We start from the raw sequence: 26,919 nt of genomic DNA on the forward strand, positions 1-26,919 counted from the left end.
TGTGTAGGAATAAAGTAGACAGTGGAAATGCAATAGGATAAAGGGAAGTTGCATCTCTATCAAAACCTATCTGGGATAGGCACTGAGTCTTTCTGTTTCCTATGCACTAGGCTGTAATCGGTTTACAAACAAAAACTAAAATAGAGCACATTTTTAAATGGTATAAAACTGGGTAGCAAGTACTAGGAAAGCCAAGTTTGATAATCTCCACTAAAAATCAGCTTGTCTAGCAACTTTCTTTCTTTCTTTTCTCAGTGCTTTAGACCAGCTCATTTCCAAGAGAAATCATCTTAATCTCTTCTATTTAATCAATCTGAATTTACATATTTAATGGTCACCAGAGCTACTAAGTACCGGACTGAAGTAATGGCTGTATAATTTTAACTTATTTCACCCTTCTCAACTTCTTGTTGTACAGACAAAAAAATTACTGTTTAACCCACTTCAGGGCTTGAAGCAGGGAATAGGAAAACATGTGACGGTTGGAGAGACTACAACCTGTCTTCAGTCAGTCCCTTAGGGGAAAAGAAATGAGAAACTGAAAGGAAGCCATGGCTAAAATTTCCACAATAAGGGCCATGCATAAAATTTTTATAACTAAAACATCTGAGGATCTCAGAGTGATTACAAAGAAGGAAAAATTCTTTGTTGGAGACTTGTCCACTTAAGGATGTGCACTGTGTATTTTGCATGCAGGCACATGAGTAATCTGTGCAGAGAAGAGGTAGTCTATCCTCTGTACTACCATCTTTGAGGTGATGGGATCAGACTATAATTCCCTCCCTTCAGCTTGTGTAAATAAATACAAAGGTGAATGAAATTACGCTACCTGTGGCTGTTCAGAGTGTGTTCTGTGCTTTAGGGTTCATTCTGCTGATTTGGTATGTCAAGGTGACAACATCACTTGATGCTACAGGTCTCACAATGTACAGCAACCCTTGCTGACTTTTGAGGAGTCATCCACATGTCCTTGATAGGGTTTGGTGTGGCCACAGGATCAGCAGTTATAGGAGATCCTGCCCATGGCTGACCAAATTCATGTGGTATGCTTTATGGTATCACTGGTGGCTTTATGAAAAAAGTTGGATAAAGATGAAAAAAAAAAAAAAGATGGAAAAATGATCCCATGTCACTGTTAACAATGAGGGAAATAAGGATAGAATGAAAACCACAGATTGTAAAGCACACAATGTTTCTTTCTGTATGTGTCATGACCTGGAAGGCACTCATCCATGTCCCGAACTTGCTCTACAATTCGTAGGTCAGATATAAACTTTGGAGAGGGAAGAAGAATTCAAGCAAGTTTTCTCAAGTTTATTTTTTATCCAACTGCATGTTGTCACAAAATAATAGAAAATAAACTGTGGACATTATTCCCATTAGCTGTATCTACAAACAGTTCTGAGTCCTCACGATCCCTTTAATTGCTTTTGCCACTATACATGTAATACTCCTTTGACATTTACAGAGCTGTGATGATATCATCAAAGAAGCTGCAAGCTGATTCCTTGTAGAAATGCAAATGTAAACCAACTGGCAAGACTAATCTCTATAAGAAAGACAGAAAACTAATATAATTTTCTGATAAATTAAAATATAAGTAAGTCAGCAGGCTACAAATTTAATCTTCAAGTTTAAGAAATAGTCATAGTCAATGGGTTGTAACAAAATAAATACTACACTCAACCACTTCAATAGTGTGTTGTCAACTGAGTTTATTTGGTGTAGATGTTTTCTTAACATCATTACAAACATTTGTCCAACTGAATCAGATTCACAGCTATACTTTAGCATCTGTGGTCATTCATGTATATATAAGATGGATGTAAAACATCTGATGGTTTTTCTTATCGCTTTGCAGTAAAGCAATGCCATGAGGTGCATAGTAATAGCACAGAGGAGCTTGTACTGTATAATAGTAATTCTTGCAACAATACTGTCAGTGAGCTTCTGTTTCAGCACCCATAGGACGCTATTACAATTCCCTTGGTTATTGAAGAGTTTCCTTGTTGCATCCTGTGCCTCTGAATCCAGTAGAGAGCAAACATGAATGACAAATTTTAGTGAAATGAATCTAATGTTTCCTAGGAGAGATTCTCAAGGGACATGGAGCATGATGCAGTTACAGTGCCATATGGGCATGCCAGGAAGTATTTGTTCTTTATGTCACCCTTCCAGTGACATTGGGGGAGATTAAACACTCTTTTAAAACAAGCCTCTGTGAAATGGTGAGCCCCACTGTTCTCTGAAGAAATGCATGATTGTCTATCATTCATTTCCTCTCTCTCAAAGAGATGGAAAACTGCTATAAGAGGACAGCCGAGATGATATACATTGAAATTCAGAGAAGAAAATCTCATTCAAAGTGCAACATACAGTTCAGTGGTGTAGGAACATTTCCTCTCTATGAGTCCTGTTTTTCTTTCCGAACAAAATACTACAGTTTTACTTTTGAAAACAGCTATACAATTTCTAATCCTTTGCATTTCTACTTGATAAAGTAGTAGCATTCATAAATCCTCTGGTACTAGAAGGAAGAATTAATCTTTAGCAGGGTAGAGGAAGGAATGGAAAATGCTGCACGATTTGGCCAGGGTTATCTCTAGAACTATGGAAGCACCAGCTGTAGAATTTTTAATGCGTTGCAAATTTTGATAAGTTAAACATCATCTCTGTAAGGTAGGAAAACATTGTTATTCTATAATTTACAACTGCAGAGGTGTGCATAAAGGAAAGCTAACCACATGGCCAAGGTTATTCAGTAGCTCCAAAACTGTCAGGAATGCAGCTGCATTCACTACCATTCCCTTCTTTGTACTGTTGTGTACGTCTCTGAGCCATAATTTATTAGCCACTGTCAGAGCTGCAGTGTTTCAGTAGAGGTACCTACACCTGCTTCAGAGTAGTTAATGCCATGTATGGTGCTACATGTCTGTCACTGAATCCTAGTTCCTGACTCACTCGGATTGCTACCCTGTAAACCCACACTAAATTGACAGTCCCTCCATGCATACTTATTACTAAAAACTAATTACACTAAATGTATTCCTTTTAAGGACCCCTCCAAATTTTATGGATATGTTTATTCTGTTCCCCCCTCCATACACACATTATTGTAGAAAAAGAAGAGATACAACATTCCTGCTTTAAAGTAGTGCTTTATTAGATTGACATGGTTCTTCAGCTCTGCTTGTGACATGACTCAGGGTAGCTCTGGTTCTTACTGTGATGACTTCTCAGTCCTTCAAATTTGAGTCCTTGATTTTTCTAAGAACTATGCTTCTTTAGATACTTGCCTTTCTTTTTGCACACTGCAGACTTATCCAACATGACTACCTACTGCACTCAGAGGATTTGATAAAAAGAAAATGAAAATGTACTTACACTGCTGGGGTATAAGAGTGGCAGAGGAAGCAACAACAGTGGAATGAGAACAACAAGCAAGAGGTTTCTGGATTGGAGAAACTCCTTCATCATTGCCATACTCTTTTATTTTCTGGTGGCTTTCTTCTCCTTGGGTTTCTTCTCCGGTTCCTCAGATATTCCCACTTCACTTTTTCCTTCACCTGTGTCTGGATTTCCACAAAACGTCTCTCACTGCCTCATTTCTATCCCTAACCAGTTACCTAAAATAGCTTTCTTAATCTCGTTATTCTTCAATCTGTTGTTTTGAAAAGTTTTTCAATTAAAAAGACATTCAGTTTATGTAGGGCTCACCAGCACATCCAAATTATTATCACACCATAACATGTAGAGATTTGTAAATTGGAGCATAGTGATCTTTTGACAATTTTCCTTTTAAATTCAGAAACACAGGTGTAGCTGTGCTGCATCCTCATCCCCAAGTTTTGGAAAGTTTTCTTTCATCATCTAGCAATATAATTCCCGTTTTCATAAACTAGAAGAGATATGTTTCAGGATGTTTTTCTTCCGGTTTGGTAGTCTGAATGTCTCAAATACAGGTTTCTTTTCTGTGGAAAAATTATTAAACTCAACAATTTATTGTTCGCTGTACAGAAGAGAATTTGAAGGTATTCCTTCTTAATAAAAATTAAAAGAAAAAGAAAAATAAACTCATCTGCAGCTCCACCAGATTTTGTCTCCTTGCTCTAGATTTGGCTTCTACTTTGTATCTACCTTTACCCTACTTTTGCCCTGAGCCTGGAATTCACAGGGCAGCAATTCCAACACAGATTATACTTGGTCTCAAGATAAAAACTTATTAAAAAGCTTCATGCAACCCTAATTCTCCAATAAGGACTGCAGAAGGTAGTAGTTGTTCCACCCATTATCCAAAACCCATTTGAACATTTGAGAAAAACAGCAGCCTCCTCTTTCTGACATACACACAAATGTACAAAAGACCTTTTTGAAGTTGCTGAACAGTTGGTTTTTGTTTCAAGGTCCCAATACTGATGATAAATAAATAATCCTTTTCTAAACAGTATCTTTTGCCTTTTGTGGTTCTTCCATCCTGATCCATGAACATCACTTATTTATAAGGCATGGGCTGATCTCTGTACTGATTCACGTGCCCTCGGTAACCATAGGATTCAGACTCAAGTTGAGAATTTTTAGGCTTTCTACTCTAGTCTTCTAGTGGAGAAACATTTCTGCAACTCTGCCATTATTAATGCTTTTTGTGGGGCATAAATTACTGGAGGTTTAGGACTTAATCTACTGTCTGGATGCATGCATGACCTGTAGATGGACATCAATTTGTCCTGTATCTCATAGGAAACCACACACCTAGGATTTTCCATCCTCCTAAACCTTGACTGCATATTGACTCCCCACCCTCTGCTAGTCAGACACATACTGAGCTCCCCAGCCTGAGCTGTGATGCTCCTGTGACACACTCCTGGAGAACTGGCAAAGGCAAACCTGCAGACTTTGATGTGCAGGATGAATTCTTCCTGAAATTAGTAATTGTATTAAGACCGTAACATTTGTATACCTTGCAACTTCCATCGAGCAACAGAACCTTGAGATCCTTCAGGCAAATTTGACAATTGGTTCTGGATGCAAAAATGTGAAGATTTTGGGTTGGCCAATACAGGCCAGGAATTTATATCTGTTTCATCAGTTGTTTCAGAGAAACTAAAAGAATGTCTAAAATACTAAAAACAATTTAAAATATTCTGTAATAAATCTATTCTTCTTTCACTTTTTTACAATCTGTAAGGTCAAAGGGTGGGTGGGTAAATGTTGCCATGTAGAAGCAATGGCTCTTTACCCCGTGAGAGAAGGGCTACTTATAAACATGACTCAGTCTGAAGTGATCACATGCAAACTGAGCTAGGGGGAAGCTTGTCCTAAGCCGAAAGAGCTGCCCTGAGGCAGAGTGCTCCTTCCCACTTGAACTCTTGTTTCTATTTATTACCTACAGCTGCCCGTCAGAGGGAAGAGCTGTTCCCTCTTCTCTCCTTTATGGTTTCTCCCATGAAGACTTTTGCAGTCTGCAAGTTGCTAAATAGTAAATCTGCTGCTGAAATCAATACAATGCAAAACCAATTATCTTATGTAGCATATTTTTATTATTACATTGATAGTCTCTGTTAAATTAACCTGGGCAATACAAGCACATTCCTAAGGAATAAAACTTTTTCCTACACTACACACAGTAATGGGAGGAAGGAAACAAACTCAGAAAAACTTTATTTTCTGTTGAGGAGATAATGGTTTCAATTACCATTTTGTAAGGTACAATAAGGTATGTATGCCACAGGAAATCATTGGATATTCAAAATTATCTGTGATTCTTTTCTACGGCATACTTACTGATGCATAAATCCTGACTGCTGGACAGTCCTGTTGTGGGATGAAGATAGTGGCTGAGAGGTATTTCTCTGAATGATGACTGCTAGCAATTAATCTTGCTGCAGTGCTCTTTCTTGTTTATCTTTGCAGACTTTGAGTCACTGGCTGTAAGGAATTTATGAATTGCCCTAGTTCCAGGATCTTCCGGCAAGTGGTGCTTCAGGAAGCCAAGAAGCAGAGATGGAAAGGCAGGAGTGCACTCATGGCGTTTCCCCTCCATGTGTTTATAAATCATGGTGTGGGAAGAAAACACAAACAGATCATCACTGTTAATGCTGAAGGCTTAAAGAGCATGTGGCAAGGCTGCTTTGTGGGCACTGAGCTGTGTGTGTGAGTAGTGGAGACAGAGGTACTTGTGACTCATAGCTTTGTGGGTGAGGTTTTCAGGTTCCTTTGCCATATGCCAGCCAGGCTTTGAAGATTGCCAACAAAGATCTTCAGGTATAAAAGTGTACCCACACGTACGTGCATCTAAAGGCAAACATGTGCACTCATGCATACACATAAAGAAACTGCTGGGAGAAACAGGACTGACTGTCTATTATAAGCCCTTTGTCCAGCTGCTTAGGCCATTGCCAGCCTGCCCCTAAATCTGCTGTGGTTCCACATTCCCACGGGTGACTGCCAAACCCAGTGTGCTCTGACTGACTGCACTATTTGCTGTTTGCTGCAACAAGGTGGTGCTGGATGGAATTTTTCAGCATTTTTCGGAGTATCCCTGTTAAGGCACAGAAGAGTTCATTCTTTTTGCTCAAGTAATGCAAAAGCGGTTAAACGTGATTCAGAACTGGGGCTGGAATCCTCAATTCTCTTTTATAGTCTCAGGGATTTGTGCTTTGGGCCTGTCTCCTTAAGATATTATGCAAATAGAAAGTGCTGGTGTGAAAGGATGAAAAATATGTTCAGCTGTTTTCCTACGCTCTGGAAGTAGAAGCACCTCTAATATCAATAGAGAAAGAGAGTTCATATAACTTGTTTACAGAAATTAGGGGATTTGCTTTAGAACAGTTTGGATTTGTCATTGCTAGTCATCTGCCTGACAAGATATACCTCCTTTTTTGTTCATTTTCTGTCCATGTCTCTTTTGCAGTTTATAATAATAAGTTGCACTATTTCTACAAAAATTTTTGCTGTAAACAAGTACTACTTTTCCACTGCTCCAAAATTCATAATTCCCACCACTAGACTGGTGAATGACCTTTTCTGCTAAGTGGTCAGATACAACTGTTCCCTGATTGAACAGTTTGGGATTCTTCCAGGTACTCAGCACTTACGTGCACACACATGCATGAACATACACACACATATATACAGTGAATATAGTATTTACCTTTAAAAATGAGTGACACTGCTAAATTCAGCACCAGGTATGTTTTAATGCACCTTCCTCCCTTGCCTCAGGGGGATTCTGAAGAATGGGTTTAGATGACTTATGTTCAAGTGATAGAATCAGGAAAAATGTGTCACTGTTAAACTAAACAGGGCCTTTGTTTTGCCTTTGCCTCCGCTGAGGACAAATACATGTTGTCTTCAAAAAACAAGGAGCAAAAGCAAATTCATGTGCAAATAATGAAAGAATCATTGCAGACTGTTGGGGAGGGTGGCTCCAGGAAGCAGGGAATATGCGCACAGGCATTGTTTGCTGCTGGTGTTCACAATGCCCTTCAACTTCTGCAAATGTTATTTCAATTAAAAACTGGTTCAGTCAAATGAAGTGAATCAGACAGTGCTTATTTACAAAAGTATTTGGAATGAATAATATGTGGCATGATTTCTGAAGGCTGACAGTTATGAAACCTCTTTCTTTTATAGAGGGCCTTTGCATCTTTTTATAATATCCTTTTACTGGCAAGCCAAAATATGACCTTTTTTTCCCCAGCTAGGAAAGCAGCATTCTCCAGCACATACACAATAAACATGTGAGCATAAGCATAGTATACTTATGTATTGCTTATACAGAAAACCCACAAGGTGAAACAAAAACATGTCTGTCTGGGGTGTACACCAGAATCCCTTCTTTGCCTGTCACAGAATGTGCCTCCAAGGCAGCATAAAAATCAGATTCCCAGGACTGAACATTTTTCCGCATTTTACATGGAACTATAAAGTGGATTCCACAAGAGGGAGCTAGAAAACAAATAATCTTTCATGAAGCAGGCTATTAAACTCTTTACATAATAAAGTGGTGGACGTGCTACATGTGTCCCGTATCAACCAGAAAAGGTGGCTGAGTTGCCATTGCATCAAGTCTCCCACTGTGATGGCTCTTTGTTGTGTGGGAACATCAAGTCGTGCTTCAGGGCTTTGTAAAGATTGACAAAGGATTTAGCCCAAACGTCTTTCTGGTGCCCCTGGGACTGAGCAGCCCTGTAGGCCGTGTAGACCATAGTCAGCACTGTCCTTTCAAAGTCTTCTTTCTTGAGCACCCTTGGGTAGGAAGACAGCCTGCTACTAAGCCTGTGGATCTCTGTGATGCTCTTGGGAATAACTTCATTGCAGATGGTGTCAAACTCAGCAGCCTTCCTGAGTGAAGCGAGCTCCTCATCTTTGATGGAGATCCTCTGGCCTTTATCAATGTCAAGCTCAGCTAAAAGAAACTGGTACAAAATCAGAACACAGAAAGCTATTTATCTTCTCCAAGAGATTCTAGGTAGAGTAAATGTGAATTAAAAACCTGTCCCTAGGTCATTACTTCAGGTCAAACGGAAAAAAATCTCTCATTGCACTGGCTGGAGATGGGGCAGACCAGAAGGTCTCTGTATGAACATTGGAATCCTGTGTTACCTACCAGGGGAAATTAGAGAAAGTGGGTAGTCTTCTGTTGTCCAAAACAGGCATGGGTTGCTGCTGGTGCCACATGGGGATTAGAGAGATGGAGGCAGCACACAGTTGGGAAAGGTCATTTACCTTACCAGGGATAGCAGTGGCTTTCCATCCCATCTCCACTGTTTGACATCCAATCTCAGTTTCTCAAGTAGTGGGATAGATAGGTTTGACTTCAGGTGGGCCACTTTGCCTTAGCTAACCATATGACATTGTTCCAGACTGTGCATTACATTTGCACTGTTGTGAAAGAGGGAACCGGAATCATTTTGAAGAGAAACAGTCATGCCTTTGGGATTACTTTGAAATGACTGATACTCATGGCTTTAATGATTTGAACAAATAAGTTGGGACTGAGACTTAGACCAAAGAATTTAAATGCATTGTGTTGTTAATACCTAACTGTTCTGGAAGACAGCTGCTTTCAGTGGAAAGGCATTTGCTCTGGTTTTCACTTTGCCTGTCAGTGAGCTAGAACCCACATTTAAGGTACTGTGGGCAACTTGCTGCCTGCTTAAGTGCTGAAAGAGACAATTTTGTCATAATTATGTCTGTCCCCTCCCTTCTGGTGAGCTATTACATAGTCAGCAATGGGTTTACTGCTGGAATGAGTAAAAGTGACATAAAGACAGATAATGGATAGCCCCAGTATGGACACTAGCCCCAGTCTTGGTTAGGGCTTAAGGTACCATCTGCTCCCATATACTGAACCTCATAAAGCAGGACCACATCTTCCAGCGAGTTTTGTAGCACTGGGCTAAGGAAGGCAGCTGACGTCCTCTTGACTCGCTGAGCAGCTGGGAAAAGCATAGCTGGAAAATAATAAAGGGAAAAGAGATATTCCATGGGGTGGCAAACACTGAAGAAAGGAAGCACTTTTCAAAAGTAGATTCAACCAAAGGACTACCTTTTGTGAAGACTTACTGTACAGTATGACTTCTTACTGTAAATAAAATGGACTGCATGGACTTCTTTGACTATAATCTACTAGGGATGAGGGTTAGCTGTTTGCCCTGTATCTATACAGTGTCTAAGACAGAGTGGTTTATAATCCAACCCTGGGACTCTGAGGTGTAGCCATGGGGTAAGGAATAATAATAGTAACTGCAACATCAACAATGCCTGAAATACTTGTTCTTCTTCTGGTTCTGCAGTATTGACCCTCAGCAATGCCTACTTTCCTCAGGCTATTCTAATACTGTCACACTTCTAAGACACTACATTTCTCCTGGTTTCAGATGTCTAAAGGTTGATCTCTCCTTAGGTGATAGAGACAACTCCTCCAGAGAGCAGATCACCTCATCTGTCCTTGGCATATATATCTCTGGAAGAAGTGACTCACCCTTCGCCAATGTCTGTTCATTGAGCCTGTTACCAGCTTAGAGAAGACAGCTACATTCAATGAGGTAGATCTCAATTTATTATGACTTTAATACTTCACAGTATTATAGCTAGATAAGTCTGATATGATCAGGTATTTATCCACCACTGAGAAGTGTAATACAGATATTGTCATAGGGAAATGAGACAGAAAAAGTATGTATCTCCCCTGAACTCAGCCCCCCAGTGAGGTAGAGCAATTGTGGAAATAATGACCTGTACAGTCTGGAGTATAGAAAACATCTGATGTTACATTACAGACCACCTAAATGCTTTGAGTTACTAACTAGATTACTAACCAGGTAACTAGGTACTATTAAAAGGTGAAAGTTCCTTTCAGAGCAGAGGGAAAATATTGTGCTTTGTTTAATGCTGTATATGTGATTTAGATGTTGATGTTTAGGTAGCCATAGTTTGGATTTGTTGGATTTTTTTCTAATACTCAGTAACAGGAAGTTTATTTCAAGCTGGTTTTATGTGACTATTGGTACATTTCATAAACTTCATTTCTCAAATTTAACTGCTGTGCACCAATAGATAAATTTGGAAACCAGTTTAAAATAAATGGAAAAACACCTTTTGAAAGGCATTATGATTCCCCACTCAAAACTTAAGAGTTTTACAATTATGAGTAACATTTAGTAGTACATGCAACTTTGAATTTCTGAAAAGTTTCACCCTACCATCTCTCCAAAATATTTTTTTCCACAAAATATTTTTAATAGATTAATTTTGCCTTGTTTTGCCAAAGTTCTTGTGATGGATTTTGCATGCTGCCTGTAGAAAACATGAACATCATTTAAAGCTCTCTCTTCTAGGCCTGTAAAAAAAAGCTGGAGCAACTGCAGTCGTTTTATGGAAAAGTTGTCCCTGGTCCCCAACTACATGGTTCCTCAGACAATTTGCTTCTTTGATTACCCAAGCAGATCACAAATACGCAGTTCCTTTTAGACTCTGTAGCATAAATGCAGTCCTGCTTCCTGGGCCACTGCCAACTGTTGACTTTGTTGAAGTTTGACTTGTTAATGATCTGTAAGTTCTAGTAATGCAAGGTAAAAGAAAGCAGGCCCTCAGACATTGTGCTAATTAGGACCTTTACTATCTAGCACAAGGAAAATTTATTGGGATAATACTAGGTATGAAGTAATTCATGCGTGACCCAGCAAAGGGTAATTTGGCCTTGAATTAACTGGGGAATATAGTATAGGTAAAATAGTTTGTTGAATTGCAATGAACATACGGCAGCTGGATACTATTAACTGTAAATGCATCCTACAGGGAATTTTGGGGGCATTTTGGTAAGAAACTTACAGGGCTAGGAGCTTCCTATTGGATCCATGTGAGTTTAGATTAAAACTTGTTTAAATAACTGAATAGTATTTGCAGGGTATGACTGAAACCTGAAAGGAATTAATGTACCAAGTAAAAGAACAGAGACGTTGAAAAGGGCTTGGTCTCTGCAGTAGCCTTTCCCCAGCATGATGCATTTACCACCTGACGATTTTATCTGGCCCAGCCGAGGAGGTAGTGAGTTTGGGAAAGGTCACAAGCTGTCTGTAGGTTCTGCTCAGTGAGAGTGTTTGGCTGGTCGATCACTGGCAACTGGGGCTATACCCATTTTCTGTTGTTGCTCCATCACTGATGTTCACCCATCTTGCTCAGAGCTTTGTTGAGACACAACTGGAGCTATTCCATCTTTTGCTCTTGGCAATTTGAGAATGCAACTGAGTGCATGTGCAGCACTTGAAACTTCAAGCACTAATTGCTGAATAATTAAAACTTTTATTACTGGGCAATTAAAACTCTAATTACTAAGCAGCTGGCAGAAATCCAGTCCATAATGATGACAATTCATTTTTATCTCTTTTAGATGCCCTTTCAGTGGAAAGAGCCTCAGAGTACCGAGTACCTCTGCATATGCAGATGGTTTACATCTCAGATATTTCCTGAGCCATGGATAAGGTGTTTGAGGCATCTTACTTCAGTGCTGTCATGCTTATTGTCATCACACCATTTGCTTTTAGCTTTCAGGACAAGTGCAGATTCTCGCCATAGAGCTGAGCTAGGAGTCATCAGATTCTGCGCATCACTACTCACCCAGAAAAGCCTCACTGAAGAACTTGCACAAAAATGAATGCCATATTATTGAGTTAGTACTGACCCACTTGCTGAATCACAGGTAACACCTCAGAAAGCAGCTGGGTTTTCCAGCTGTTCCCAGGATAACATGGATTAGGTTAGGAGATTCAAAGGGATAGCCTGAGCTGCTATATTGGGAGAAAGGACTTTGTACGCATATCAGGAACACACCATCCTCTGTAGGGACCAGGCTAGCACTGACTCCCTCATCTCATTATCTTGTTCCTAAAACATATCAAACTTTGTTACAGTTCTTAGAGACTCTACTCAAACTCTTTCAGAGCTCATTTGTATTTGTCATGGTGATCTGATTTTCCTGATTCACATTTTATTTCAATCCTTCCCTTTCTTTCTCTTCCTGCACAGTAGTGAAATCCTTCTACCATTACTCCCTTCACAGTACTTTCCATGAATTCACAAGTTCCTCTGAGACTGTGTGAGCATTTAGAGCAAGTACTCTCTGATTTTCATGACACTGACTTAACACACACGTAATTTAAGCCTAAAAGATGAGACACAGAAAGATTTGCAGACAGTTTCTGCATTTAGTGTTTGCAAATTACTTTTCTGCTGACTTTACTTCTTCCTGCATTTACTTACATTTTTGACATGAGTTAGCTGGGCAGTAAAAATGAACAGCAGAGGACTATTACTGACTTACCATCTCTTTACTATTTTCTTTCCCAAGGGAGATCCCTGTAAAAGTATCAAGCAATTATTTCAAAGGAAGATGCAGAACAATGTGCATCATTTTATGTTGATATTGCAGCCAATTAATTTCAATAGCAGTAGCCATGAATATCTGAGGAGCAAAGATCCCTATTCAGTATTGACAGAGAAAGCCCAACCCAGTGATCTCTGAAGTCAGTGGAGAGACTCCTACTGAATTTTTATTTTTAATTCTTTTACAAATTTGTCAGGACATCTCCAATGGAGATATGGGTGCTTCTGTCCTAGGGACTTAAATAGTTACATAACAAAAATCTTATGATCCACAGAGATGAGGTAGGAAAAATACTGTTTTGATTATCCTTACTGAAAACATTTTCTATTATGTATCTGTGTACTACCAGGCCCATCCTCTACCAAATCTCTTCTTCAGAGGGGCCTTGGGAGTGCTCCCTGATCTGACCTCCCTCGCTGCCCACTGAGGCCTCAGGGCTGGAGGTAGATGGGAGCAGTGTGCCACAGCCACCTGCTCCCAGCCCACCTGCCTGACCCTGAATGGCCTCATCCTGTGCCCTGGAGTGCACCACTGCTTCTGCTTGAAGGTGGTGTGCAGCCAACAAGACTAGTCCTAAGGGTGGCTAAAAGTGCCCATCAAAATGTGATGCAGGAGTCCTTTTCTGCACTGCTCACTGCAGGAGTCTGTTCAGTCTCCTATAGCTCTGCTGACTCAACTCCACTTCTTAAGGACTACCTAGGTTTTTAAACAAAAGCTGCAACCGTGTTTTCCAACTTGTTGGCCTGCTTCTAACTCTTTAGCTCATGACAGCTTAGAAAGTTTAAACATAATACATCTGAGGCTGACAATAGCTTTATTTTAAAGATGCTTTCATCTTTCTTAAGAACTGTGCCAGAATTTTCTGGAACTCATTAGCCACATGACAAACATTTGTGATCCTCTCACAGGTTTTCCATGCAGTTTCACTGGTGAGGGTACAGAAGTTTAGTTTTGCTTTCCAGTTCACATTCCTGCTTATGATTTCCCAACTGCTGGCCTGTGATGTGTTTGCTCAATAAATACATAGTGTAGCTGCAGGAGTGCTCAATTATTTGTGCATCATCAATGCCCTTTTCTTCTCTTACAAAAAGGTACAAAGCCAAGAGCATGAATCAGGCCCTCTGCAGGCCATTGCTCCAAAACACATACAGCTCCCTGGGGCTCTAGAACATGAACACAGTTTAACTGGGGTCATGACTCATTAAGAATTATTTTGATTAACTTCAGGGGCATGGAAAAGGACTATATCATTGCTTCAGTACATCCCCTTTCATGAAGGATGGTAGGAGCAGAGGAATAAGAAGGACTTGTGAGCCAAAACTCCTGACTCCCTACAAGCAAAGCAAAGGAGAGTCACCTGTTGGCATAGGGAAACTCAGTGGCCCAGCTGGAGTTGCCCTATAAATCAGTCAGCAGGCTGCCCTCTGTGTACCCTGTCTTAGATTACTAGGGCCTGACTCTAAAGAAACCCGTGAAAATAATTTCTTTGGGCATCCCTGGCTTCCTGGGACCAGCCCCCTATTTCTGGGAGTGCAAGGCAGGGAGCGGTTGTACAGGCAGCAGCAGTTCCTGTTCAGCAATGAACTTAACAAGAAAATTGATTTCTGAAACTCCTTTGTGTGTTTGCCAGCAGTTGTAATGTGGATTAATAGAGCTCTGCAAAACCATATCATCTCAGACCACCACAACCATCTTTTTACTGCAAGCTCACCACCACCCCTTAGTACTGAGGAACTGCTACAAGCTCAGTAGTACATCCAGCTTGGTCCCTCACAGCAAACGTTTCTCTTTCCTGCTCAAAGCTTTTGAAGTCAGGACTCCTAGACCTCAATAGAAAGAAGTTAATACATCTCAAATTATAATTACAGCAATTTCTTCCTATTTGGCTTTGTCTTATTGGTAAAACAGGTAATAAGTGTTTACTATAAAATCATTGTTCAGTTCTGTTAGTGCATTTGTGCATGGAAACAAATATGCATACTGACCCCTAAATGAAAGGATAGGAAAATATTAAACTTTATAGGTTATTGTTCATGAAGACATGGTAAAGTATGGTTGGTTTGTTTGTTTGTTTGTTTTAAATAAATTAATTAGCTTGTGTTGTTCTATTTTGTTGTATAACAAGCCCAGAGAAAAAACATTTGAATTATACTCCAGTGGTCTTTTCCCCTAGCCTAAACATCACATGGCTAGAAAAACAAATTAAAAAAAATCTGTGGCCATACTTTTTATGCCAGCTTCTGCCAGAGTCAAAAAAGCCATCTTTTGGGCCAGATGCATAACCATTTTAAGCTGCTTGTTAGCCAGCCTGGAGCACAAGCTAGATCCACTAGTGAGCTGGAAATTTTTCTTGTGTCTTGACATTTTTCTCTAATCTGCCTGGAATTTACACAAAATGGATCTTAGCACACACAGAGGGTCCTGTCAAGCGAAGACATTTGTTGACAACAGATTTTCCCACTAGCACTGATTGAAAGATGAAGATAATTCTTCAAGATGAACTCAAGTGTTTGTCAAAGCAAATGAACTCATCACTGTCCACAAATATGGCAGACACAGCAGCCATTATAATGCCATGCAAAAATTATGAGTGGTCTAAGCGAACCTATTTTGTTGCAGAGACTGCCAGGCAGTTCCTAGAAGTCATTGTTACTTTGGACCTTAGGGCAAATGCTCGAAAGAGGGTTTTTCTTAACAGTGTATGCAAAGCATTGTTTTGAGTTAACTCTACATTTCTCCTTGACCATGCTCTGCAGAAGAGGACATGAGCGTCAAAGTTTGCACACTCTTGATACTCTTTTTGTTTCATGTTCCTCTTTGATCACCTTGCTTATGAGGGTTTACAATCAGACCAGAAGTATATACAAAGAGTTTTATTTCTGTCAGATGACTCTTTGGTGGGTCCTTATGCTGAGTTGCTCCATTGCTAAAGTGACAATTCATTATCTCCAATTTACTGCCTCAGGCTAACTGTGAAATACCTGTCCTTACCATCCTGCACTCACAGTCACTAAGTGTTTTGGTGCACTGAGCAACTTCCTCGTTTGTGCCTGCAGCAGATCTTGGTACCAGAAGGACTGCTTCCTCCAGGGCCAGGTGGTGTTGGCCTACGAGAGGTGTGTGGTGGGCAGTGAAAGTAGTAATGTAAAGCACAAAAAATGCAGTGTTAATAAGTGATGAACAGGTTTTATACATAGTAATCCCATCTTTTTTCATCTTGCCCTTCATTAGCTTCATCCCCAGGATGCACATTCACCATCTGCAGTCATTGCCAGGGCAGAACCTGAACTTTGGCTGGACAGCCCTGCAATGGGGCATGCTGAGGCATAGCTCCTCTGTGCTTCCTGACATTTTGCTTTTCTGTATCAAAACTGCTATATTAGAAATGATTGAGCACTTTGCCCTATCACAGGAGAAATGGAAATAGCAGGAAGCTGGAGGAAGAATAAGAGGAATAAAATAGGGGAAACACACACAAAAACCTAGAAAGACAAGGAAAAAACACTGCAGCACTACAGGCTAGCTTCTGAAACTTGTATCTGGAATTGCAGTTACTCACATAAGTAGCTCCCATGACAACAAGTGCAATGCAAAGGCTGGCGCATTCCAACTTCAATACATTTAAATCTCCATTAATGGGAGATTAAATCCCAGTGCCCCTCAGGAGAACATAGAAGTGAGATAGAGAAGACATGTTAATTACTAACATGAACTAGCACATTTTAAAAAACAGCTACCAAGAGAATTTGCCTCTTTTTACTTTCACCTCCATATCCTTGCTATCTTAGGTCCTATGACTAAAATTAATAGCAGCAATGGTCTCTCTTTATTCCTGCTTCTTGGCTAAAAGTGAGAATAGACATTAGTTTCTTCGTTAATTATAAAAAGGATGGTTAAAAGAAAAAAATCTCCATCTTGAAAGTCTAAGTTTTGCCAAGAAGGATGTAGGAAGTAGATGTCCCTACAAAAGTTGGCAACAGACAACACTGTTCTTAAAAAAAAAAACAAACAACCAAACAACACCCCCCCCAGTTTAAAGCACTTATAATTAATAACAGATCATATTCATTTCCATAGTTCATGACACAATCAGGTTTTTGAAAGTTACCTTTTGTTAATTTATGTCCTTTTTAAGAAACACACATATTCTGAAAGGGGGTCTCAGTTCCAGAAAACAGAACTCACTCAAACCTACACTTTTGTGCTTCATAAATATCCTGAGATGTGTTAGATTGGATTAACATGCCACAGAGTTTCTATATAAAAACTAGAGTGGTAATAGCCTTTCTAGTTGCTTGGCATGAGTAAGAAATGGAAAGGTGTATTAGAAAGACCAAAAAAACCCTTATGTTTACAAAAATGGATTTTGCTAGAGAAGGAAATGGTGCATCTGAGCCTATGTTTGTGAGCAGCAGAGGATATTTCTTTCTTTAATGATTTAAGTAAAATGGTTTCAAAGATATGACTAGCATCAACCAACGGAAATAGTCTGAGAATTTATTCCCTGAGATGGAATTTCCATTATGCATCATTTTCACCCGTTCTCAGCCTGGAGCAATATATGCTGTCTTATTTATTCTTCCCATGGTTGTAAGGAGGGGGTCCCTACCTGGAATTATTTATGCTCACAAAAAACAATGCAGTCAGTCAAGAGAGGCCTTTAACATGCTGGAGTAAAGTTGCTGCAGCAAGCATGGAGAGAAAAAATGCACACAGAGAAACTGAAGGAATGAAGAAGTGAAATATATTATTCTTCAGTTTGCTGCCATATTACCAGGAACTGGAGACAGGCTATGGTGAACACTGTATGAGTGAAAGGCAGTAATAAAGAAAGGAAATATCAACCCTGTTCCACAAGTTTAACACAGAGACAATAAGCAGTTTTGGTAACTCAAAATTTCAGGCAGAGCTGTGTAATGAACCAGTGCTTTATATCCCTGTCTTCATTTCAGGGTCACCTCTCTTTCCTTATCCATGTTGCTCACAACAGCCCTTATGCAAGGGGAAGACACAAAGCAATCTTAATTAAACACATTTGAAAATGTTTCTCACAATGAACAAGTGAAGGGATATAATGATGATCCAATCTACTTCCATTTCTCCCAGGAAGGAGCAGAGAAAGGTGAAGCAGAGTGAAGTGTTTTGGGGCTGAGTCATGGGGAAGGACCCTAGGAGGAGAGCTAAGTAGATGATTCTCCTGTTGAAAGATGGAGCTAGAGCAATGGAAATCAGAGCTCTGCTTCACAGGAAAAGACAGAGCTGCAGCAGCTCCAAGAACTCTGTGTGTTATGCTATTGCTGCTCTGAAAGGAAAACCCTTCAAAACCAAATCTCTCTCTCCAGTTCCCTGTCCTTTTTATATTAGTGTCACAGAGCCCAAAGGGGTGGGCTGGAGCCCTGTGCCACCCTCCAGCTACGTATTTAAAAGAGCTGAGACACTAAGCACAGAGGAGAGGCATCCAGTAGTTAAGACTGACCTTTTCACATTTTGTTGTAATTTCTTTTTGTCAGGCTTCCTTGGTTTCCTGGCAGGGAAATGCGACTGAGTAGCTAAGGTTTTGCTGAGGCTGACCTAATCACAGCTGCAGCTGCAAGGGGCAGTCCAGCACGCCTGCCTCCAGTCAGGCTCTCCCACCTTCCCTTTGTGCTGACACCACTTTGTGTAGCCACACAGTGAGCTAAGCCAGAGATCTGTCTAGCCATGAATGAAGGGAAAAAGCAAACCAAAAAAGAATGGTAGATTTTAGCTGTGTCATTCCCCATCACAGCTGCTACAGTAGCAGAGCTTATGTATGTGAGAAATCCCAGTACAAGTGTGGTCCAACAGCTCTTAGGACATTTGATGATGATTCCAGTTCTCAGATGACATAAGGCTGGACACTAGCCCTGGTTAGGAAAAGCAGAAGCCCCTTCTCATGCCTATACACCCTTGGTCTAACCGCCAAGCTCATGGGCTCCTTCCTGTAGATGGCCACCTCAACTGACGTAGTCATTGCTCCTGATAGAGGTGAGGATCAGCTGCAGGACAACTAGTATGTCATCCCCCATAACTTTTAACAGGGTAAATTCAATTGGGAAAAAGAATATCTAAAATTTATTTGATGACTGGATGGTGAGAAAGGAATCAAAGGTCCAATTTGAACCACAGACCTAGAAAGGAGCGGTATGAATTTTGTTTTATTATCATGAATGACATTTCAGATTCTTCAGTCCAAGTATTAACTGTTGTCATTGACTAGTTCTATAAAAGGTCTATTCAGAGAGTAAGAACAATATCATGTGTTTTATCTAAGTATCTACAATACTATGTAGATTTAGGCTCTCTCTTTGAAATTGCCTTTTTATCTGGGAGAATGATGTCTTCCAGTGCAAACTGTCTGCTTTCAGAAGATATTTATGAAACACAATGTATTGGATCTGTTGAAAGGGAGACTACATGAAATTCTCTACAGGTGGCCAAATTAAAGAAATACATGGGCGTTCTGACTTGAAAATCTACAGCCAAATGATCTGCAGATTAAGAAAAATAATTAGGGTTTCTTGTTATTGCTGACTGAATTGACCTGTGCTGAATTATCCTATGAGAACTGTCCCACTGAGATCATGGAGCTGTTAATTGAGGTGAAAAGAAAGAGAAGAAATTATGGGGACCCTTGAATTATTCAATTAAGCCATCTGTGAATAGTTTCAACTAGCAAATAAATTCAAGTGTTTGATGGTGGTTCTAGGAACTGTTATTGAACTGATAAAAACTACTTATTATTTTATCTGTGTATGAACTGCTCACCCACATATAGTAGCACACATGCAAAACAAAAAGTGCTACTCAAACTCAGCAAGTGTCAATATTGCAGCTCAAAAGTGAGAACTAAGCATTATATTGACCATTTATTCTCCCTCAGGTTAGAAAGAAACAGAATTGTCTTCCCCTTTCCTTCAAATCCCCATGTGCGTTGAAATAAATTGTTAGGAGAATACATAAATCCCAGTTTTCTGCTTCCCCTGCTCTGGGATTTCACTTGTTCTTCAAAACCAGGGAAACCCCAGCTGCCTTTCCAGCTGTTCATTCAGCTCTGAACATCAGTGCACCTGCTGCTGGTTTTCTTAATGAATGAATATATTCTGGATAGAGAAAGTGTATAAATCAGCCTTGCCCAATAAACAAAAAGCAGGGGGATGCTGGGTCTTTTTTTGTGAGGAAATGAGCTATTTTAGAAACAATGCCTTTTCAAAACATTGTATGTTTTCTAATAGTGATGAAGACAAGAAGTCTGAGCAAGTAACGCAGAGATGAAGGTTGATTCGGGAATATTTCTGATCTTGACTGGTAGAGCTGTTTTGCCACCTGAGCAGAACATGAAGGGTGAAAAACTGTGCTGGATGCCTGGGTAAGAGGCAGGGGAACCATATGTCTCCTGGAGCAGTGAGTGAGGGTAACCATGAGAGGGCATCTATTCTAACAAGATCACACCTGTGTGAATGTCTGAGCCTCATTATGTTAATTTCTACATCTGTATGAAAATAATATTAAAAAATTAATTGAACTGAAATATAATTGTCCACAAAATCTAATCAGTAGATTTCAATGTGCATAGATGCGATGGTGGGCCAAGACAATCTTTGTGATGCTGCTGGAAACATAAAGAATTCTGAAGGATGAATGCAAAATGAATTATTTTTATAGCTGCCTTCCCCACACCACAAACACACATATGGGATTTCCATTTTACAAAGCTGTCATTTTTCCACTGTTCTTTGTTATTTCATGCTCTCCTAAAATCTGACTATTCCTAGATCTTTCAGGTTTCACAATCTGCTGAAATAAAGCTGAGACTGACGTACAACTGGATTCACCATTAAATACAGAAAGCCCTGCCAGAACCTTGAATATTGCAAATTGCTAAAGGCAGCTGGACACTGTGGACGAGGTCCTCATATGACCTGAGCTGGCACCACCAGCCCCGTGATGCTGCTCTGCTGGCAGCCAGGTCAGAGGGCCCTGGGCTGTGAAAGGCATGCTTGGGGTTGGAGGGGAGAGAGGGTAATTAGATTCAGGCTTTCAGGAATCTTACAGCCAGCAAGATAACCCAAATATCTTGTTTTCTGAGGACTGGAACCTGAAAGGGAGGTTGCTGCTGACAGTTGCTCCTGAAATTGATGGAAATTCAAAACTCAACATCTTTCACTGCTGCAGTTCCTGCCCCTACAGATGCCACATCTCAATGGCTCCCAGCCCAAGAGGACCCTGCCCTGCCAGTTTGTCCTGTGTATTTGATTCAGTGCTATTCTTCCTTACCATAATTTCTCTTCTCTTGGAGTCTTTTGACCTGAACTTGTGAAATAAATTTTGGCTTACAGAAAAATACTCTAAGTAAATGTTTAAGGCAAAAAAGTTAATGACCTCATGCTCTAAATTTAGGAAGAATAAATTTGGAGAAAGGGTGGAAGACTTGATCTCCAGTGAAAACTTCTAGCATGTTGCTGACTGTAACCAGCTGGGAGTTTGCTTTAACTCCTCTGTGTGTGGAGACTGGTAAAGAAGACATTACTGTAGAGAAGGACTTTAGATAAGGTGCTGTGATAGTCACATTGTAAATTTCAGTCTGTCTTTTCCTGGATTTGGGCTTTCTTCTTACTAATTCAAACACTCTGAAGCTTGCATAATGAAATGTGCTTACTTAAAATTTTTTCTGCCAGCATACATACATTTTGTGGGTTGTCATTATAGGCTGCTAATGAGAAATCTTTTGGTCAATCTGACATCTGTTTTCTTGTGCGTAGAGAAGCACTATTTGCAAAAACTAGACTTCATCATGTCATAATTCTGCATGACAGTTCTTCCTCAGCTTGGTAGTGATGATGATCTTCCAGGTAAACTTAGAGATCATCTGATTATGAACACGTGATTGATATGCATCTTCTGTCATCTTCATACAACTTCCTTTTGTTATATTAGGGGAATTTTATTATTATCTTTGGCCTATAAAGGTAGAAGGTAAACATTGTCTGAGACACTGGAGCACACTAATACAACAAACTAATAATTTACAGAGGCAGATTGGCATTTAGCATGGCCACAAAATAAGGCAGGGACTATTTGTTCCCCTGTTTATACTTGTAAATGCTAGCCCCAGTAACCTTTAAGGTATGTTTTCACCTGTGATCAGTGTGCAGATATTAAGGAGGAAGCAGAATGCATACCAGTTTGTCACACACTGGATTAGTAGCTGTTACCCATTGAATTGTGTTACAGAGAGGATGGCATGAGCACTCCGGTTTGTTGTGAAAGGGACACTCAGAAGGTGGTTTACAACTTTGTTCAAATAAAGCGTGCACTACTTTGTCACAAAAGCACCCATAAGGAAATGCACTGGGTTTTGAAAACAGGTAAGTAAACCACAGTATGTTCACGTAGCTGCTCCCAGACGAATTGCAGTAGGACTAGTACTCTTTTCCATCTCAGCAGGCAAATATTCCGGGGGTGCTGAGGTCCAGCCTTGGGTCCAGCAGCATTCACATACAGAGGTGTCAGAGGAGATATATTTGCTTCTTTGACAGTTTATGTCTTGTCTGGCAACATGAAATAAACCAGGAGTGAAAAGTTCCTGGGGGATATCATAGACAGGTCTGAAAAGCTGACTGGACATGATACTTGCTTTCCATATTTGATTATGTAAATAGAAAGGTGGGAGGGGTGTAGAGTATTTAAGAAATGTGACAGATTGGTTACATTTACCTCACTGATAAATCTGTGCAAATAGAAACTGAGCTCTTTGCCTTCATGGTGATATTTTGCTTAAGAGTCCCCAGATGTTCCTTTGGAGGATGTACGTACACATGTTGTTCAGCTTTGGAGTTCACCTCAGCTGGACCACGCTAGCTGTGAGCAGCATGCCCAGAGATTGGGGCTGACATAACCAGATGCGTGCTGGATTGATGGTCTGTGGCACATGCAGTTAGTCATTCAGGGTTTGAAGGACATCCAGAAATTCCCAGCAAATGTCCAACAGCCTTCTCCCTAAATACAATTTCTGGCTAGAAAAGGAGTGTCTTTCTAGGGAAATAAAATTTTTCTTTGTATCCCTAACATTTAGCTATTTACCAGGCACACTCTTTAAAGACAAGCTTCATCATCTGGAGCTCACAGCAACTCCCTGCTGTGAATGTGAGAAATACAGCACTGTGGCAAGACAAGCCCCAAATCTGTACAATTGTCAGTTTGTGACTGCCTCATCTTTCTCAGTCCCGTCACTAAACATCTCAATACCCCTCTCAGCTCTCTGCATTCCTGGAGTTTTCCCTCCATCCACAGCATGCAGCATTATCTAGACCTCAGCCAAGTGGCTGCTGACTTCCCTCTGTGCAGCAGGGCTCGTTTTAGGGAGAGATGGGGCACACTGAGAGACAGGTACCTGGTACAGGAAGGCAGGAAGGTTAGGTAACATAGCTAAAAACCCCAAGCCTGGGTCAGAAAGCAGGTTTTGGCTGTTCTTAATGGTTAACAGATGACACCTGTTATCTCTGGTCCATTCAACAAAACTGGGATCCTCTGAGCTGAGCTCAGGCACTGTGGTGCCTGTTCATTTCATCTTGGCTTCTCCCAGACATCCTGTGGGGAAGCAGGGCCATGTCATCATCCTTCTGCTGCAGAATGCAACACAGCAGTCACACACTGCTCTTTGTTACTTGAGCCCAATTAGGCTTGATTGTATCTTATTTTTGTTGATTGTATCTGATTCCTGTTATGGGACACCCCAGTGTGGAAAATTCTTTGGGTTCTTTTCTATCCTTGTATCTTTGTGAGTACCCAACTAAGCTTTAGATTTGCTTACTACAAGTCAAGGTAGGTCAGACCCTTTGAGCAATGTTTATTAAAAAAACTGATAGTGGAAAGCAACAAAACAAGCAGTATATACATATTTGTCATTAGACTTATTACCTTCCAAAACTTTCTGCCAAATTGGCCTGGCAATCCAGAAAACCAGAAGTTGCTGAGATTATGACAAATCAATGGCTTCACTTAACACATACTGTACTATATTAGGATGTCTACAAGTAGTGTTTAACTGAAAATGGAGTTTGTTCAGTGCCAAGCCATAAACAATTACAGTAAATAAAAATGAAACATGCCTTAAATGTCTTTTATTTTAGGAGAGGGCTTAAGACACAAACAGTTCTCTCTGACAAAAAATCTGCATTTAATAAATAAATTCAATAAACAATTACTTTGTGTTTCTTCAGAGCCAGGCACAAACAAAAATGTAATGTCACAGCTGTAAGCATTATGAAAACCAAGAAGGAAACTGAGAGCTTTCAGAACTTGATCCATTCCTCCAGGGACTGATGGAGGGAAACAGGGATTTGTGCAGTTGTGACACTGTTACTATGACTAGTAGTAATGGGAAATGCTGTAGTCCCATAACCCTGTAAAAGAAAAAGAAAAAGGCCGTTTCTTGGGCAGTGGGAAGAGTAATTTTTTTTTTTCATACCTACATAGTTTAGAAAGTTCAAAGTGGGGAAAAAAAAAAAAAAAAAGGAAAAAGAGATATGAAGAGACCTCCACATATTGCTGATTCAGTAGAAATCACTTTAATTTTTATACTGCGACCAGTGGTGAATTTCCCAGACAAGTGTGTCTCATTATCCTGGGTGTGCTGAGAGACTGGTGGGGACCAGAAGCAAACATGAATCCTGCTTCCATGAGAAAAAGGCAGTGCCAGTTCCAGAGAAATGCAACCATCCCATGAGCCTGAGAAGCAGATGGATAAGATGAAGACCAGCTGTGACAAATGGACATCTTCTGAAGGATGGGTTCAAATGCCGTTGCATACCATGCTGGCAAGGGGGTAAATGCTCCCTAATCTTAAATGTATGTGTGCTTTAATCTTTCTCATGTACATTTATCACATCTTCTCTCTCTCCACACTTCTCTTTCTCTTTTTTTCTCATTCATACTACTTTCTTCTATTTTCCACTTTTAACTCTAACTTTTTCTCTGTTGTTTCCCAGCATCTCTCACTTTTGCCTTTGGCTCTCTTGTCTCACTCTCTGTGGCTCAAATAAGCCCTGCCAGATTGGAAACTCTTTCCAAGACAGAGAAGAGATTAGAAGCATCGGCTCTGTTTGGGGCATCCAACACCTGCCAAATAGATGGAGACAATGAAATCCTAATGTTCTGGCTCACAACAGATATCCACATCCAGTCCAGCACAGTTTACTCTTCACAATTAGGCAAAACTTAAAGTTGTCTGCTTCCCCAGCACCATGCAAGGGGGTGGGGCGGGTCACGCAGGCATCGCAGAAGACCTTGCGTATTTGGGTCTCCAACATGAGACTGCAGTGCAGCATCACCCTTCCAGCGCCCCATTTTCTCTCAAAAAACCTCTGAGCTTTTAACAACTTTTCCCTTTCTCAGTGACTTTTTTTCAGCTACCCACCTGGCTCCTCCTGAGCGGATTGAGACTCAGTGAGTTTGGAGCCTGGCTCTTGGCTGGTGACCTGTTTCCCTGTGGCCAGGGAGGAATTTCCAGAAGACGAGTGGTATGCATACTGATCTCAAGGGAACTGGGGACCTGCCAAACCCAACTGGCAAATTGGGCCAGGAAAGGCCCCACATACACTTTCACCAGGAGAAAGGAATGTTTGTGGAAACTGGGAATAGTGGAATTTATTTAACTCCACTTTTCTCCTCCTCACATTCTTCTTAGTCTCAAGCCCAGCACTGAGCTTGACCTGCCACAAGAACTGTGATAGGGAGACAAAGAGGACCCAGGTTATTGCTGCAGCCTGGAGTACCTGAGAGGGAATAAGAAGAGTTACTACCTAAGTCTTAGCCACTGAGTAGGCAAGGGAGCCACATGACTTGTGGTGGAGGCTCAGGCTATCCTCCAAGCATGCTGTAGAGGATATATCATAAAGCTGCCATAGTAGTAGCAAAATAAAGCAAGTTTTCAGGGTAATGAGAGACACAGGGACAATAGAGGCATACAGGATCCCTTCCTCTGCTTTCTTTCCTTTCATTGAGAGAGCAAACCCCATAGATGGCTGTCCCCTTGGAGACTTTTGTATATGTGTCTTCCCACAAGTTTTATTTGCAGCTTATGCTCAAGTTGCTTTTTTTTTCTTTTTGTGATGTTCTGATGTTTCCTCCTCTGCTTCCCACTATCCGTTATCCATGTAGCTGACCTGCATGAGCTTCATCCATGCCAGTGCCATTTTGCTGAAAAACACTTTAACCAAGGAATATTCCAGCATTTGGGCTGGAAGCTTTTAACAATCAGGGTTATTGCAGGAAATCAAATTCCAGATAACGACTGAGATTGTGGCCTCATTCCCGAGAGTGGCAAAACTCAGTGGTGCTGGTCTGCACATTTCAGCGCTTTTAAAATTAGAGCAAGGAGCAGACTGGTTTACCCACTTCAAACCAGGACACTTGCCCAGCTCCCAGTTTTGCTAGCTTCTCTGCATCTTGGATGGACTCGGCTCCCTTCAGCAGACCCTCCAGGGTGTGGAGGGAGAGTGCATGGTTTTGCAGAGCCCCAGTTCAAGATAGGTGCAGGCTGTTCATACAGGCAAGCACCAGTGCTCATCTCTAGCACCCTAGGCCTGCCCTGCCTTGAAGCCAAGCACAGGCACTGTGTGCAAAGTTAATTGCTCCACCACTCAGTGCTTTACCTAAGTAATTTACATCTTGCCTGTCACTATTTGAGTAATCAGAGCATCTGCAGCCTGATGATGTTCATTAAGACCTGCTGACTTTCCTTTCAATGACATTGTACTATTCAGTGCTTCTGACAGGATTTCTTTCTGCCAGAGATATCATTACGCTCCTGCTGAATTCGGCGCGATCTACCCCAAGAAAACAAAAAAAGCACTTTATGCTTCAGAAACAGAATAAAAGAAAATCACCACTATTAACAACATACAGGACTACACGCATACAGTCATCCTGAAGAGACCTGGGGCAAGTGATTTAATTATTCTGTGCTTCACAATGAAAAGGGATGCTAACATTTCCTTAATTACACTGAAAAT

General features: G+C 40.6%; 2 protein-coding genes across 3 annotated transcripts in view; both read right to left on the bottom strand.

The window, feature by feature from the left end:
- Nucleotides 1–4,095, bottom strand: part of SLC13A4 (solute carrier family 13 member 4) — a 26,314-nt gene extending 22,219 nt beyond the window's left edge. For both annotated transcript variants that reach the window (XM_026867751.1, XM_026867750.1), the window contains exon 1: nucleotides 3,385–4,095. In XM_026867751.1, the coding sequence (XP_026723552.1) occupies nucleotides 3,385–3,483 (99 nt within the window). In that variant the 5' untranslated portion in view covers nucleotides 3,484–4,095. The remainder of the gene's footprint in view (nucleotides 1–3,384) is intronic.
- A 1,466-nt stretch (nucleotides 4,096–5,561) lies between these two features.
- Nucleotides 5,562–26,919, bottom strand: part of FAM180A (family with sequence similarity 180 member A) — a 28,079-nt gene continuing 6,721 nt past the window's right edge. The window contains exons 2-3 of the mRNA XM_026841144.1: nucleotides 9,355–9,455; nucleotides 5,562–8,417 (exon numbers count right to left, since the gene is read on the bottom strand). Of these exons, the coding sequence (XP_026696945.1) occupies nucleotides 8,064–8,417; nucleotides 9,355–9,455 (455 nt within the window). The 3' untranslated portion in view covers nucleotides 5,562–8,063. The remainder of the gene's footprint in view (nucleotides 8,418–9,354; nucleotides 9,456–26,919) is intronic.

The sequence above is a fragment of the Athene cunicularia genome, assembly GCF_003259725.1.
Source record: "Athene cunicularia isolate RWA chromosome 1 unlocalized genomic scaffold, athCun1 chr1_part2, whole genome shotgun sequence".
In the NCBI taxonomy this organism is placed as follows: domain Eukaryota; kingdom Metazoa; phylum Chordata; class Aves; order Strigiformes; family Strigidae; genus Athene; species Athene cunicularia.